Raw genomic sequence first — 17,870 nt, 5'->3', positions numbered from 1 at the left:
ATAACCTTAAAGGTTTTAATAAAATTTAGTATATTTTTTTCTGTGTATAAAGTTTGAACCTGACGTAAAATTTAAATTTATTTATTACAGAAGATATATGACTCAAAGGTAATAAATATATACACTGAACACACAAAGATAAACCGGTCAAATCAAATCTAAATATACTTTATTCAAGTAGGCTTTTACAAGCACTTTTGAATCGTCATTTAACAAACTATATTAAGTGAAACTACTACCGGTTCGGAATGTAGATTCTACCGAGAAGAACCGGCAAGAAAATCAGTAGTTACTCTTTTTCAACATCTAAAAATACAGTCATGTTAGTTAAATGCAATGATATATGCATGTAATATATCCTGCCTGGAAGTCAACAAGTATTAACTCCACGCTTTTTATCATCTATATAATCTTGTATCGAATAATATGCCTTCTTTACCAGTGTATTTTGTACAAATGATTTGAATTTATGAAACGGCAAAGTTAAAAATTTCTGCGGAATTTTATTATAGAAAAGGATACCTTGTCCCAAGATGGATCCTTTTGGCTGATTATTACTTATGCAACCTTCGAACCAGAATATAACAACTATATAAAATTAATCTTTTGAGATATAATGATTGGGTATTAGACGCCCTTAAGTTCAGTGTCCGGGTCCTAATCTACCGGGATAACAGTCTTTATTTATGGGGCATTCAATTAACGATATATTTCAATGGGCCCTTATATTAATAACTAAACTAAGCTATTCAGGGTTAGTGACATCGATAATATGATTACTGATTGATCCGGATAAGGGTCGCCTGTTTGATATTTAATTGGTTAACCTTAGCAAGGTTTTCGTAGAAATAAATTTAAAGACAGTTTTTTTTTTTTTTTAAATCGGTAACTTATGGTAAGTGGTCACGGCAGTCCATAGACATAGACATTATAGCAATGCGCCACCAGCCTTGGAAGCTAAGATGTTATGTCTCTTGTGCCTGTAGTTTCACTGAACTCATCCTTCAAACCGGAACAACAGTACTAAGTAATGCTGTTTGGCAGTAGAATATCTGATGAGTGGACGGTACTTACCCAGAGGCTTGCACGAAGCCCTGCCACCAAGTAAATAATTAAGTAATCACTGAGTAATGAACCATTCTGTTAATAGCTTTCGCTGTTAGCCTGTAAATGCCTCACTACTGTGCGAAATCCTCCTATCATTTTAGAAGAAAAGTTTTAGAGGTTATTCTATCATTTTGCTCCAATTTTTGGTAGATTCAATATGAGTTTAGATATACATAAATGTATTAGACAGCGTTACAGGACTATCGATAGTTTGACTATTGATATTTGGCCTCGAAAACTATTCAGGATATATATAGTACTATCGACAGTATCGCTAACTCTGTAAGCAACACTATTGGTAGCAGCGATACTATTGATACTATCGATAGTCTAAAACTATCGACAGTTTAGGTTAAAAGCAATAGTTTTTGCAAAACTATCGATAGTGACACGTGAAAATTCTATCGATAGACTATCGATATGCAACACTAATGGTAGATTTAATCGAAAAATGAATAAACCCTCTAGATAATTCCCGTCCCCACGATAATATAAACTACAGTATTTACACAGAATGTATGTTTGTATCACTCGTTCGTTCATAAATAAAGACAAAAAATGACGTGTAATATATTATATCATTAATTTATCTTAAACGTTTCACTTTTAAGTTCGTTTCGACTATTAAATTTGATAAATGTAGATACTAAATTACACTTGAAATATGGATCCGCATCTGTTGCCTTTTAACGAATGCTCTCTGGACTTTTATACTAAAATGAAAAATGCTTGAATTGCAAGGAGTGTAGCTTATCGCTTCCGGAATGGAGAATGTTTAATATTTTTGTTTAAATTTTTTTCGCTTGCGTTCAAAATCTATTCGTAACATCGTGATGCGAGAATAAATACATCAAAAGACCTATACGACCTATGACGACCTCCGCAATCGAGTAGTGTGTACAGCCGTTTTCATGTGTGAAGGGAATCTGTCAACTATGTACCGAAGTCTACGTAGATCGAAGTGTATGTAGATCTTTTAATACCACACTGCTCTACTACTGTGTGGTCTTCTTCTCCAAGGGAATGCTTTTATTCAGTAGTGGATATTCAGTATCTAAAATAGAAATAAATTCCCCCTTAGTTAATCTATACTAATATTATATTTGCGAAAATAACTCTGTTACGTTTTCACGGCTAAACTACTGACACGAATTTGATAATATTTGGAAAGAAGCAAGTCTGAACACCAAGGAGGATATATATATTCCTTTGAAAATGTGAGTATAGCCATAGGCGATAACAAGTTTATAATAATTTCACGTCATAACTTAACCGAATGTTGAAATTTTGCATAAACATTTTCAGTACAAAAAAAAGGTTCTTAACACCTGACTTACACTCTCACAGCCGCGGTTATAAACTTGCTCCCATCGTCTTAATCAATCGTCCCTATCATTAGCACGTATAATCTTTAATCTCGTGTACTTTAATTAACACTAACACAATACTAGATAGTAGCTACTAGACCTTGTTCAGGCTAAGAATAATTTGCAGCGTTAATCACCTGTGAAATCTTGATCATAGACAAGATGGATGGCCTGTAACTATTAAGCGCAATGCACATCTGCAAACTGTAGGGTTTATAAATGACCTCCAGTATTTAGTTAACGAATGGTAAACATTCATTATCATTTAAGAAAGATTAAATTAATAGAATTCGAAATGTAGATTCTACTGAGAAGGATTTAATGTACCTATACTAAGTAGTGTTGTGTGTTCTGTTTTGAAGGATTAGTGCGTCAGTGTACAAGGGTCATATAATGATAGTTCCAAAGGGATTGTTGATTATTTTTACAGTGGTATTTCTATGGGTGGTGACCACTTGTTACCAAGGGGTTTCTGCCTTGTCCACCTTAAAAAAAACTTTAAAAAATTTGTTTTATATAAAGGTTTTATGACTACTTTTGAAGTGTATTCATCTGTATCCCGCATTTGGACAGCGTGGTGGAATAAACGCCAAATTTTCTTCAACTGTAGGGAGGACTTAATTCTTACTATATTATATACGAAATATCTCAAGTGAAAATCCACAATATGAGTGAATAATATTTTATTCATTGAAGTAGAGCTTAATGCTCTATATATAGTCAGATGGTTCGTTAGGTACCGAATCAATTTTTACTCGATATTAAGTGGGCTGAACGCGAAAGGGATCCGACCGGGCGACCAATCCTATCAATAAACATTTTTCCAAATTTTAATGGTTACTTACTTTGTAACGTTAAAAAATATATATTTAAGCCTTATTGTTGTAACTACTCATATTTACTTGGTGAATTTCAGAATCGGGTGATAGAACGAAATTAAAATATTCTTTATTTAAGAAAGCACTTTGGAGTCGCCATGTTAACAGTATTGAATTACACATTGAAGAACCGAACCAGTCATGAACTCAGTAGTTTAACTTCTAAACAACTAAAAGGTTAATTACAATGTCTAATTAATAATCCCGTGATTATCTACTTAAAAAGACATTAATACGAATTTGTATATAATTGAAAATATATATCACTTAAGAAAAAGTATCTATTGAGTTAGTTTGTGGTTCGTTAGTGGCATTATATACATTGAGAATAGATGATAGTTTTACATTAAATTTAATCGTAATTTAAATTAAGAGTCAATAGGAGAATGGTTTAAGGGCCGCCTAGTGATGTAGATCTCTTGGGCTATTATCGTCCCTCCTAGCACAAGCTTTAAGCTTAATTGGAAGGTTCAATAGGAATATTTGTAAATCCTTAAAAACGGCTATAATCCTGTAACCATGACGATTCAAAAGTATGAAACTCGTATATTGAGAAATGGAGGTCAATGACCTGTACACAAATCTTTGCATCCGTCTGTTCATATATATTGTCACTCTTAAATTGACGCTCAAAACAAAAATTTTAATTCCGAGAAAAAGTTTTCATTATATATAATATTATTCATTCGATAAGGAATAAAACTGTTTGTTAAAATGAATGAAGTCTATGTTAGTTTTTATTTTCTAAGCGTTTCGTACAACCGATAGAAAGACTATATTATATATATATAACAATTATAGGATAATTTGTGTACTCTTCTGTGTTTGTTGGACGAGTAAAAGGGCCACTGATGGTAATTGGTCAACACCGCCCATGGACAATTGTACTGTAAGGAATATTAACCATTCCTTACATCGCCAACACGCCACCAACCTTGGCAACTACTACGTTTTGTCCCTTGTGCCTGTAATTACAGTGGTTCACTCACCCTTCAAACCGGAACACTACTGAGTACTGCTTTTCGGCGGTAGATATTCTAGTCTGATCGCCTATCGCTGTTTTTTTCGATATTAACTGAATCAAAACTTAAATTTGGTACTTATATATACTTACGTGACCAGAAGTGCTATTCTGTAATAACTCGCTTCGTAATACACTAGTAAATTGTTGAAAAGTGTATTCTTTAACAGTTATAATTCAACTGTATATTATAAATATATATTTGACGATCGTGTTCTGCGTAGAATTTCAAGTGTTTTCTTACAAAATATATGGTAAAGAAAATAAACGAATATCGAAATATGAACATTAGAAATGAATCATTTACAATTAACAACATTAGATAGCGAAATAGAGTCCGTATATATGACATCAAGCTAATAACACAAACTGTTCAAATGTGCAAATCATCGCTAATACGCTGACAAAACAGTTCTACGTTACATCCCTGTAATTACACTGGCTCATATAACTCACAACGGAACACAATAATTGCTTCGAGTAATTATCGTGTACATGCAATCCGGATTGCACTATCATATTGATGATAGTGCAATCAACGACGCTAGTCAAGCAAGAAAGCCAAGACGAGTTTGCTAATATTATAAATTAGTAGCTGTAATAAGAAACTCAGTCAGAATGTGATATACGAGATTCACTATAATAATTATAAAATGGATACGATTTTTCATTAACAGTCTGTAAATTTCCCAGCGCTGGGCTAAGGCCTCCTCTCCCTTTGATGAGAAGGTTTGGAGCATATTCTACCACGCTGCTCCAATGCGGGATGGCAGATACACATGTGGCAGAATTTCGTTGAAATTAGACACAAATTCCTCACGATGTTTTCCTTCACCGCCGAGCACGAGATGAATTTTAAATACAAATTAAGCACATGAAATTTCGGTGGTGCTTGCCTGGATTTGAACCCGCAATCATCGGTTAAGATGCACGCGATCTAACCGCTGGGACATCTCGGCTCTATACGATACATGTATCAAAATTGCGTATCACTGTGAGTCGGTTGTCCATATCGATATCACGACTGAGATACAAAGTGATTTCTTAAAGAATCGCAATGCTGTGAATGTCTGGACGGACTCCATTTTAGCATTACTGTATTACGTATAAAAGCAATATTAAAATCAAGAATGAACTTTAGTCAAGCACTCACAAGATTAATTCAATTTAAACACACCGCTGTTTCGGAATGAAGATATTAACCAGAAAACCGACATTAAAGTATATTATATTATGTATGTATAGTATAAGATACCTTGTTCTATTTTTTTTAAAAGCGATTTTATCATGAAGTAGATTTAATTGGTTGTGCAATTGGTAGATATTCTACTACAGTAATCCTCGGTATTGTTGTGTTCCGGTTTGAAGGGTGAGTGAGTAACAATGTAACTACAGGCGCAAGGGACATAACATCTTAGCTTCCAAGATTGGAATATTACTATCAGGTGGTCCATTTGCTCATCCGCCTAATAAAAATAGATCTGTTTGCCAGTCGGCAAAGGCCTCCTCCAACCTTTTCCATTCATCCCCTTCTTGAGCCACTCTGTTCCACATGACTCCTGCCACTTGTCTGATGTCGTCATTCCACCTTTTCTGCCGTCTACCTCTCCCTTATACATATTATAAAAAATGGAATATAGAACGTTTTTTTATTCAAGAAAGATACTATTATAAACATGCACTAAAGGAGAATCTTCAACTAAAAATATTTCTATAAGAAATGCTTCGTTTTATCCCGTATTTGTAGACGTTTAACGTGTGTAATTTGTTTATAAAGTTGTACAAAAGCAATTTTTTTTAAACGAGCACTCAAATTTGTGAATCAAATGGATTTTATAAATAAAGGATTATGAGATAGCCCAGTGGTTGGAACGCGTACACCACTGAATTTCCATGTGCTTTATTTATGTTAATAATTCATCTCGTGTTCTGCGGAGAGGAAAAACATCATGAGGAGACCGGCATTTGTCTAATGTCAACGAAATTCAGCTCCATATATCCTCTAAACCGCATTGGATTCGCAGCGTGGTGGAATAAGCTCTTAACCTTAAAAAGCTAAAGCTAAAGCTCTTTAAAGGTAGAGGCCACTAGTCCAGCCTAGCAGTGGGTAGCACAAGGCCAGCAGTGGATCATTATTAGGCTGTTACTTTAATTAAACTTGTCAAGTAATTAGAGTCAATTATATCCACAGATATATAGCAGTCACCCAGCCAATTAAATACGCGAAGCACAAGAGCAATGCTCGCGTTTGGGTCATGATAGCAGTGGCCTGGCTGGTCTCCGGCGCGATTGGTTCGCCCGTCGTGCTCGGCCTGAACAATACCCCGGACAGGAGCCCCAACCAGTGTCTCTTCAACAGCACCGACTACGTCATTTACTCATCGCTCGGCTCCTTCTACATACCTTGTATCATCATGATGTTTCTATACTATAAAATTTTTAAGGTAAGTCCTCAGATAATAACAACAAGTCGTAAAAGCTCGTTAGTAATAAGGCAGTCAGTCCAGAGGTAAGGCCTTTTAATTTTATTAAATTGGCTAACTAATGGATAATGATAATCTTCGCGCAAAATAACCATATCTTATGAAGGGAATCCACCGCCAATTGTTATTTTAAAATGATCTATACCTTGTGCTTGCAATCACACAAACCATTTAAAATGGAACACAGTAATTCAAAGCATCACTCTTTGGTAGCAAAGTAACTGGTGAGTGGATGGAATAAGCCCAGACTCCACCATTACTGCACCAGTACTCTGTACCTGCAAATTGGAAGAGCTTCGTGTAGTGCTTTGTCAAGCAGCATTTTAAATCTTCCTCTAAACATCGTATGTTACAGTGTACCCAACCTCAAAAATAGGAATGTTTCCATAAAAAGAAACATCACAGTCAGACTTTCTTGGGACATACAGACAACTTCCAACTTTGTTTTGCTGACGATCGATATCATTCTTGTCAAACTTTACACTTTATTTTTAAAAAAAGCTGCCATCTATAATATTTTTCTACAGAGGGTTACATCTTAGCTTCCAAAATTGACGGGGCGTTGTGTGATATAACTATGGTCACTATTAAGTGACCACTTACCATCAAGTAGACAATTTGCCCACCTTTACCTACATCTGAATTTAAAAAAAAATGAGTTAACATTCTTTGTTCAAATTTATGCATAAAAATATAACAATACAAATCAAAAATACCACAGAGAATAACAAAATATTTCAATTATAAGAGGATGTAGAAGAGTAAGTTTAGTTTACTTTTATATCAATTACAAATATTATTTTCTCTAATTTCAAGTAACATCAATCAAAAGGTTTCCCGAGGAAAGAATTCTCCGTATTAACTCGTGAAAGGGAAATGATAATTTCCTATGAAATCCAACTTTTCGTTCGTGTGATTTGAAAGTTTCGCCTTTTTCTCGACATAAGAAGCAAGAGTGATGATACTTTTCCACATAATAATAAACTAATACATCAAACATGAAGAGATTTATTTACTTATAAGTAAAAGGGACTAAAAATCTCAGTGTAATTTTTTTTATTGTAAACTAGCTCGTCCTGACTTTCATCGACCATATTACAAATTCTGTCGTACATGCAAAACTTTGCAAAACGACAACCATTTACGCAGCGCATACAATAGAAGCTCGCTCTCTGTTCCCTTTCCTTCCTTTTCTCTCCATCCTTATATACATTATTTTGTTATTGTTTTAAATGACATTTAATTTAATGACAATTTTATGTTATATTATCATGTTATTCCCAAACATTTTTAATTTATATCATTGTGTCTGTTATTATTTAATACATGATTATATCAATACGGCCACTCATCAAAACCTATAAAGACTTTTGGACCACGTAGAGCATTATAGAGAAGTAACAAAAACGGATACAAAATCAAAAGAGAATGATAATACGTCAATAATTAACAACACAATCGACATATCAACAAATCGTCGGCGTTTCGCACTACCTGGAATTTGTATTCGTTTTTCTTGCTTCACTTCAATATTCAGTGCGCTCCATCTGCCAACACAACTAGACAAGGACCAATAAACATAACGAAATATCGTATCATAAAGCAATAGGTTTCGGTGTAAAACCAAAAGTGGGTGATAGTTACTTAGTTATCTGATTTTGGCCTTATAGATTTCGGCCAGTCTCAATTCCCTCACTCTTACAATCCAATCCGTATGGCAAATCTAACACAAGTTATATAGTTCAAACTTATAACCATCAGTTTAACGTAAGTACTTTCTTAAGCATGGCAATGTCAATACTGTCATATCCAGACTATGGATTGCTAATGATTGATGATGAAGAGGCCGCCATTTTTAATTCGTCTGTGAGTTTGCCTCGTATTAAGTGATCATCATCAAATTGTGCATGTAGGTGGTTTGAAGTCCGGAAAAGAATATTATGGTTACCTAACACTTGCCTCATACGCAAGCGATGCCGTAGGTGCAAACTAGTAACATAATAAATCGGAAAGAATTTACCCTCCATTGCTGGCTCAAAATAAAATATCGCCAAATCGAATTGTAAATACAAATCGTACTCTTTACAAAGAATAAAGATCGGTCGTAAACTTCTGTCTATTGTGCAAAGATCCCATCTTAAAGGAGGTTATAAATATAGGATTTTCAACCTTAAACCTCACCGATAGAGATTTATTTACATAAAAAGCTTTTGTGGTAAGTTACGGTAATTGATAAAGCAAATTAGTACATAAAATAAAAAAGAAAGAAAACTTGAACGGTATTATATAAAGAAATTTAATTATTTTGTAAAGTATTTGATCCACTTATCATCATCATCATTATTAGCCAAGCACAATCCACTAGTACACATAGGCCACTTCAAAAGTGCGCCAAAGCTCACGGTACTCCGCATTTTACATCCAGTCGACCAACACTCACAAATGTTAACATTTTTTTGTAAATAAATTGTGAAATTAGACAAAGTGTGAAATTATCTATTTGATGCTTAATCGACAGTTTATCGAGCAATGTAATCGTGTAGTTTTCATATCACCCTTTGCGCGCGCATCGTAAATAATCAGACAACATTTTTTCATAAAGCATCATAAGAAGTAGAACTTCAACATAAGGACAATCAGAGGCAAAAATAGTGCTGAACTGTGGAGGTTTGCCTGATAAGTACATATGGAGAAATAGCTAATGAAACACAACCATTTGAAACTGGGACATGCGCGGCCCACCTGATAGTGGTCACGTCGGCAAACTCGCGTCGATGCTCGCGAGACGTTTTTTCTTGTTCGTGTGGTTTTACTTGCTGTATTACTTTGTACATATTTTTTTAAATGATTAGAATAATAATAATTAGGAAAAAAGATAAACAATTTAAATAATAATCTCGGTTAATATTTTCTTCTGTTAACATACATACATACCTACGTAGATATAATCTGTTAAATTACCCTACACTTTTGACGTATTCGGTAAAATATTTATCCTCAGAACTTCGCTATCGCATCTGCTCGAGATCTATCAATTTTGATTTATTTTGACATGGTTCCATCCCATTCTTATAGCTGATTGAAAGTTTTAATCAACTCAGACCTTTGTGTCTCAAAATGATGCTTAAAATCTAATACTATTTTCTTATTTTAAACAAAATTACAATACAATGTACTATTCTATATACACAAAGCTGTCCCCTATTTCCCATAAAGGATGCCATTCCGACCCCATTTGCTTGGATCGTGGGATACCTTTTTTAAACTTTTGTAATCACTACCAATGAACAGATTTAAATACGATACGAATCCTTTGGCAATTTCCTTTATCGAATAAATACTCTTTGGATGTTGAACTCTTTCTTACTTTTCAGACTATTCTTAAATATCACTGTGTGTGAAAATACTTACATTTCAGCATTTGTAGTAGATAATAGATTTATATTCGATTTAATTCTGAGACCCAAAGATGCTTATATTACGATTTTGGTCAATCTATAGAGTTTAGCTTAGTTTTTTTCTTTTTCGTCTAGGTTGGTATCTGGCAAATGGGTCTCTTTGTGATAAGTGGACAACAATGCCTATAATCATTTACTTTAATAAGTATTCTCATCTCACCAATACACCACTAAAATTGGGAACAAGATATTATTTTCCTTGTGGGTAAAGTTACGCTGATTTACTTATCAGACAGTATAAAGTGTTGCTATTATAAGTATTGAGTAGGTACCCAAAAAGGCTAGTACAAAATCCTACCACCAAGTACCTAAATTCTGACGACCACAACGCATCATGAGTTTTTTTTATTATTTCTCAGTGTATTGCGTTCACTGTCAAACATTATTGAGAAAGAACTTGGCTAAGAAGAAAAACGTTTTATAATAATTATAGTATTATTAATACGATTATATTCGTTTTACATCACGCCCAATGAAATTATACATATATCACATAAATTTTCCCGCCATAACGAGAATCTGTCAATGTATATGTTGCCAGATTAAAACGACAGAATTGAAGTATTATAATGATTATTTTACAAAGTGACAGACACTCGTCTATAATTATTTAAAAAAAAGGCAAACCCTCGACTTATATCTATTAACAATTTAACAAATTATTTATTACAAAATTAAAATCAAACGTAAATTACAACTTAAATTAACCAAACAATGAACCGTTAATTTGAATTCAAAACACGCTCGTGATGAAACGACGTCTATACGCTACGAAAGCCGAGGAGCAAAAGCCCCTAGAACGGGTAGGCAGCTATTTTTATAGTTTCTGTTGTATGACGTCACGGCAGCGGTCAAATTATTGAGGTACGCTGATAATAGATAATAATAATTCGTATAATATTTAATATTAAGTATTCCATTCTAATAGAGTCTTACAAATGTTTGACACTGAACGCAACGAGCAAGAGTGCTTTTCGCTGAATGAGCGTTTTCGTTCTTTAAGCCTAACAGGTATAAGAAAGAGATATCTCATTAATATTCCGTATATTTTTACTACATGTCTAACGAGGTTAATAAATCCGTGATCCTTTTGATATCTTCAAAATATTAAAAATGTTATTAGAAGATATTAATGTTGTATCTTAAAAAACATTATAGCTAATTTTAAAATTAAAAGCTTTTGTAAAGTATTTTTATTTTAATTCGTAATATAGTCAATTTGAAAGAAAATTAATATTTTTAATAATAATAGGCTTGTCTTTATCTCATTTATGCTTACATATTATCCGACGTTGAATTTACTAATTCAGTCAGTATGCACGTCTGGCGCTGGCGCTGTCCCAAGACCAAATGACCAAGTGCCTCACTCATCAAAGGAACACACACTGACAGATACATCATTAAATCTTTATATTTCCATCAGTCGGCTGTGTAACAAAATACGTGCCCGTCTTATATTCTTTACAATTGACATCTCTCAACTGACAACCTTTAAAACGTTAATCACGCTGTGTGTTACTGTCATTCTAATAAATGAGGTCGTATACCCGTATCAAAATTCAGATTATTATTAAAAAAAATTAAGTTACCTTTTTATGCTAAGACTTGTAATTTACGAGTAGACACACGTATATTATTAAAAAATCAAGAACTATCCGCCTGTTCCTACCGTGCTTTAATATTTACGTATAATATAAGTCTATAACATAAACATAATCAGCCTGTAAATTTCCCACTGCTGGGCTAAGGCCTCCTCTCCCGTTTGAGGAGAAGGTATGGAGCATATTCCACCACGCTGCTCCAATGCGGGTTGGTGGAATACACATGTGGCAGAATTTCGTTGAAATTAGACACATGCAGGTTTCCTCACGATGTTTTCCTTCACCGCCGAGCACGAGATGAATTATAAACACAAATTAAGCACATGAAAATTCAGTGGTGCCTGCCTGGGTTTGAACCCGAAATCATCGGTTAAGATGCACGCGTTCTAACCACTAGGCCATCTCGGCTCTCATAATATAAGTCTAGCTGTTTTCAATGAACGGACACACACACACACACACATAAAATCGGTGAAAAAAACGTACACATTGAACAGGTATCCTCTTCTTATTTGAAATCGGTTCAATATGTATTCAAATACCGTTTTACGGGTTCGAATGTATCTGTATTGACTAACAAATTTTGATTTAATCCATTTACTGAATATCAATTTACTTTTGTTTTGTGTATTTAGCAAACCAAATATGTAAGGTTTTCGTTTCACATTCGTAGTGTATAACATTTATTTGTCAACGGTACCGTCGGCATCGACATTTATTTGTAGACGGTATCGTGACTCATTTACAAAATATCATTACCCCGATATAAAAATGCAAGTACGCTTTTACGAAGACTTTTAAATCGTCGAGTTGACAGTATTAACACTGTCGAGCCTCAAACAACACATAAAATCAAAATATACTTTATTCAAGTAGGCTTTTACAAGCACTTTTGAATCGTTATTTAACAAACTATAGTAAGTGAATGTAGATTCTACCAAGAAGAACCGGCAAGAAACTCAGTAGTTACTCTTTTTCAAAATTTAAAAATGCAGTCATTTTAGTTAAATTCAATTATATATGCATGTAATATACCCTATCTGAATTATTATTCAATACAAGATTATATTATTCAATCAAATCAAGGCAAATATGCCTTCTCTATTTTTTACAAATGATTAGAATTTATGAAACGGCAAAGTTAAAAATGTCTGCGGAATTTTATTATAGAAACGGATACCTTGCCCATAAAGGCATTCGTTGTGCCCTTGATCTTTTTCTTCGGTTATTTTGATAGTGAGGGAATAGAGAAATCACTTGTGTATGACAAGGGGTGATAAGGTTTGACATGTGTATCAAGAGTGTCCACTACCCTACCTTATATTACCTCGAGGATGAGAACAGTGCCCTAAATCTGTCAGAAGTTGATTCTGGAATTGTTCAGAGAGTATTTTAATGAACGCTTCCTTGTTTAGTTCTTCCCTTATTTTTGATCGAACCTCACGTCGCAAAACAAATTTTATTCCTAACACCTGAGTTCTATCTTCTTCTGTAATTATTATACTGAGTGGATAAAAACATACCCCATAGACCAAGGATGAATTTTTAAGTTCCTCTGGTTCGGCACATATTCATGGGTAGTGCAATGCTAGGATATCACCATGACTAAATTTATTTAATTTACATAATTTTAATTCGTGATTTAATTACTAATTGTTCACTTTTATTCCTATTCAATCCCTGACAATAAATTAAAGTTCGATTCGTTGCAGGCGATTCGACAACGCGCCAAAAAGCAACGGGTAGCGAAGACATGTTCAGCTATCAGTTCAGCAGTCTCCAGCGGTACAGCCGCTGTTGTAATTGAAAATTTAGCACAGACCCAGAGGTTCGTGGAAGTTCCAGATGATAGGCCAACGAACACGGCTTCTGGAAGCAACGACGATGATGACGACAAGTGAGTTTTTTTTTTTTTTTATAGTAGAGGTGGCAAACGAGCTGGAGGCTCACCTGATGGAAATTGACTACCACCGCCCATGGACATCTGCAACACCGGGGGGCTTGCAGGTGCGTTGCCGGCCTTTCAGGAAAGAGTACGCTCTTTTCTTGAAGGTTCCCAAGTCGTGTCGGTTCGGAAAAACCGCCGGCGAAAGCTGGTTCCACAGAGTGGTTGTGCGAGGCAGAAAGTGTCTTAAAAATCGCGCTGTTGCGGATTTTTGGACATGTGCTATTAGATAAAATATTTTAAAACTATTTCCATAATTTAAGGCTCTTCAATACATTCTACAAATAGTGTATATAGTACAGATTCACTATTGATAGTCAAAGTAAAAAGTTATCTTTCTAGACTAACTGGTGCAAGAAAATTAATGTCAAGTATTTTTTTTATTGTCTATTTTTAAATTATCTAATTCCCAAGCTATGCTAAACACACACGTATATAATGCTAGCTATCGCCCGCGACTTAACTCGCGTGTTAGCGGTTAGTCCTTAGGTATTAGCCATAAATAGTAGCATATATCCTTCCTTGGGGTTCAAACTTACTTTATACCAAATTTCATCAGCTTCAGTTCAGTGTTAATTATAATATTACTACAGATAATAAATAACCAGCGAAATGTACTTCATGTTTTCCTCAAATATGAAATCCAATATCCCATACTTCATAAAAATGACAAATAAAAATAAATATCTCTGTTTTAAACTTACAAAGGGACTAAATGCTTTCGTGTCTGGAATCTTGACAGCTCAAACGTAATCCCAAAGAAAGAAACGTCTGCGTCTTGGCTTATTTATTTTATAAGACGGTTTTATCCAGAATTTATTATATCTTACAAAGGATTCGTCTGTTATAATACCCAGAATTATGTTACCCTCGTATTATTTTCTCCGCGAGATATTATTTTGATACTTTGATTGAAGATAATTTTACGATTGTAAAGGTGCGTTCAGATTAAACAACAAGTTATATAAAAAAATCCGGTTATACAACTGCCTCTTTGTTCTAGTGGCTGTCTAATAAGGTAGTAGATCGAAGTTCCGACATAGGACCGTGAAAATATTATTGAGTTTTTCTCTCAAGGATTTCTGCGTAGCAACTGTGAATTAGAATCAACTAAACCAAAGTTTAATAATCCGTGCTATTATTATTATTAATTTGAACTAAGTACGCAGATCGGCAAATGGACTACCTTAAGATATCTGGTTACCAACGCCACGACATTGGAACTGGAAGGTATTTTATCTAAACCCTACATCGCCAATGGTGATTCTACTGTGCATAAGGGAGTGTAAACACAGATGCACTGTCTTTAATCTTACACTCGTAGTGAATTCAAAAATATTTACTAAATATAGAAGATCTATATAAAATCATTCAATAAAAAAATCTACCACCGGTTTGAAAACATACACCTCAGAATTGACAAAACCAGTGAAAGAATCTCAGTACGATTTTTCTTTGTAATCTGGCATATATTTATTTCACAGTCTGATATGATAGCACATCGATATGACCGGAAAGGGTTCACGTGTAAACCTGCGTTATTATAATTATGCACAGCATTTATTTGTCAAAGTTATCGTGACTCAGTTACAATATATCAAATCACTGGAGTTAGTACTTCGAAATAGGGGTTTGTTCAAAGCCGCCTGGGTAGGTAGCGTCCATTCATAACATATTGTACCTTTAAATAGCAATACTATTTACTGGTGTGACCCAATTTGAAGGGTGAATGAGTCGGTGTAACTACAGGTATAAGAGACATAAAATCTTTGTTCCCGAGATTGTTGGCACATTGACCTGATAAGGAATAGAGAAATTTCTTACAATATCCAAGTCTTCGGGGGATAGTAGCCACTTGCCATCAGCTGACCTATAGTGATGAAAAGTATTATTTTGGTGCATGAAACGACAGGAGTCAAGTAGTCGGACATTATACAAATTTTAAAGATACAATTTTCTTGTATATTTGCATTCTAAATTTGAATTTTATCTTAGTTTCGACAGGTCAGAGATGGGGGTTTACGCTGATGATATTGCAACGACCAGGTCAGCGAGATTTATGCTCGCAGCGGTTGTAGAAGAAACTGGACTGTAAGTATTTTTTTTTGGAATGGTCATTTAAAATATATATGGCCTCTTTATGTACAAAGACAAATGTATAACCCAACTAAAAGGCTAGCATTTGAGTCACACGATATCACTATGATGAACATAATTTTAGTTTACAAAATATCACTCCCTGACAACGATCACGTTGTTCTGTGAGTTTCGAGTTTGTTCTCATGGAATATAAGGCATGATAATCCTGGAGTGTATTGTATTGTACATATGTATCTGTGTCTGTAATGACAACATAATTTCAGGATAATGGCTAACCTAGCGTCACCGATACCAATGATGGACCCCAATACAAATAACGATTCAGGGTACGCGCCCTCGAACATGGACGTGGATAAAGACCACACTCCGCCCCCATCTCCAATCAAGGAAGAGACGAAGAAAGATGAACTACCAAAGAAACCCGAGTTAAAGTAAGTTTTACTAAGCGACATGCTCACAAAGTTGCCGTACTTTTTATATGAAATATGTAGGCGGACGGTCAAATTCATTCTTCGAAAAGAAACACAAAAATAAATATTAAATAATATCTCTACATAAATATCAAACTAAAAATGTATCCTCGATTAAATTCCAGTAGGCTCCTACAAGTACTTTAGAATCGTCATTTTATGAGATAAATTAAATTTACCGTTACTGCCGGCTTAAAAATGTGTTTGAGTACTTAATCGTCGTTTTAAAATGTAATTTTATAAATGTAAAGCTACTACTCCTTCAAGAGTAACTTACTCAGAAAACTGGTAAAAAACTCAGTGTCTACTTATAGTTAATCTTAGCCCAACATATAGAACTACTCAGAAATATATATCTTAACAAATTACAATAAAATGTAGCCTCAAGGGACGCTGGATAAATAGGAATATCGTAATTACGTATGTAGCTGTAACTCCCTGGAAAGCTTTATGATTGCTAAGCGACAGAGAATACATGTCTGTCTATTCGGACAAATAGAATCCATTTACTATTTATTATATTTGTTTATTTATTAAAACCATAACCAATAACGTACATACATATATTGATAACATTGAATTTCGTGTACACATTCAATTTTTTTTTTTTTTTGTGACAAATCGGCTACCTTATGGTAAGTGTTCACCACTGCCCATAGACATTGGCGCTATTAAAAATATTAACCATCCCTCACTTCGCCAATGCGCCACCAACCTTGGGAACTAAGATGTTATGTCCCTTGTGCACGGGCACATTTCTGTAGTTACATTGGCTCATTGGCTCACTGACCCTTCAAACCGGAACACAAGAATATCAAGTATTACTACTTGGCGACAGAATATCTGATGAGCGGGTGGTACCTACCCAGACGGGCTTGCACAAAGCCCTACCATCACGTAATTGTATTATAAAAAAAAATGTATAATATAATTGTAAAGTCCCGTTCTAGATATGGCCGATAGACATAAGAACTTATTAAACACTATATCAAAGGTTAATTTCATGATATCACTTATTTATCTGGAATTTGTTGTCGCCTACGACTTCGCTTGTGTTTTCGAGGTTTGTCTGTCGTTTAGGTATTAGACTTACAAAAGGAATCTGTCATTTGGAGTCGAAGCTTATTATATACCAAGACAGACAGACAGACAGAGTTACTTCCGCAATTATAACAATAATGTAGATGGCGTGATCTATATTATATTCTATTCTTTATGTAGTCAAGTGTCATTCCGAGAATTTACTTATCAGGACACGATCATTAAAACCACTTTGAGTCGTCCACGTCCACCTTGTCTTAGATTACATATTCTCTTAAGTGCAGTGTTAGTGATAATTGGAGTACCCAAGGTTGTCATACGTCGTTACTATGGTAACTAGATCAGTTGTTGGCGAGCGAGCGAAGCTCAATATAACCGCAGAATCTCTCGCTAAATGCA

The 17,870-nt window shown here is 34.5% G+C and overlaps 1 protein-coding gene across 2 annotated transcripts in view; it reads left to right on the top strand.

Annotated features, from left to right (window-relative positions):
• LOC113400215 (dopamine D2-like receptor) overlaps positions 1–17,870 on the top strand; it is a 211,697-nt gene that overhangs the window by 180,802 nt on the left and 13,025 nt on the right. For both annotated transcript variants that reach the window (XM_026639703.2, XM_026639704.2), the window contains exons 4-7: positions 6,565–6,817; positions 13,628–13,812; positions 15,856–15,951; positions 16,224–16,391. In XM_026639703.2, the coding sequence (XP_026495488.1) occupies positions 6,565–6,817; positions 13,628–13,812; positions 15,856–15,951; positions 16,224–16,391 (702 nt within the window). The remainder of the gene's footprint in view (positions 1–6,564; positions 6,818–13,627; positions 13,813–15,855; positions 15,952–16,223; positions 16,392–17,870) is intronic.

This window comes from Vanessa tameamea, chromosome 15 (assembly GCF_037043105.1).
Source record: "Vanessa tameamea isolate UH-Manoa-2023 chromosome 15, ilVanTame1 primary haplotype, whole genome shotgun sequence".
Classification (NCBI taxonomy): Eukaryota; Metazoa; Arthropoda; class Insecta; order Lepidoptera; family Nymphalidae; genus Vanessa; species Vanessa tameamea.
The sequence above is the reverse complement of the archived record's forward strand: the minus strand, read 5'-3'. Positions and strand labels throughout refer to the sequence as shown.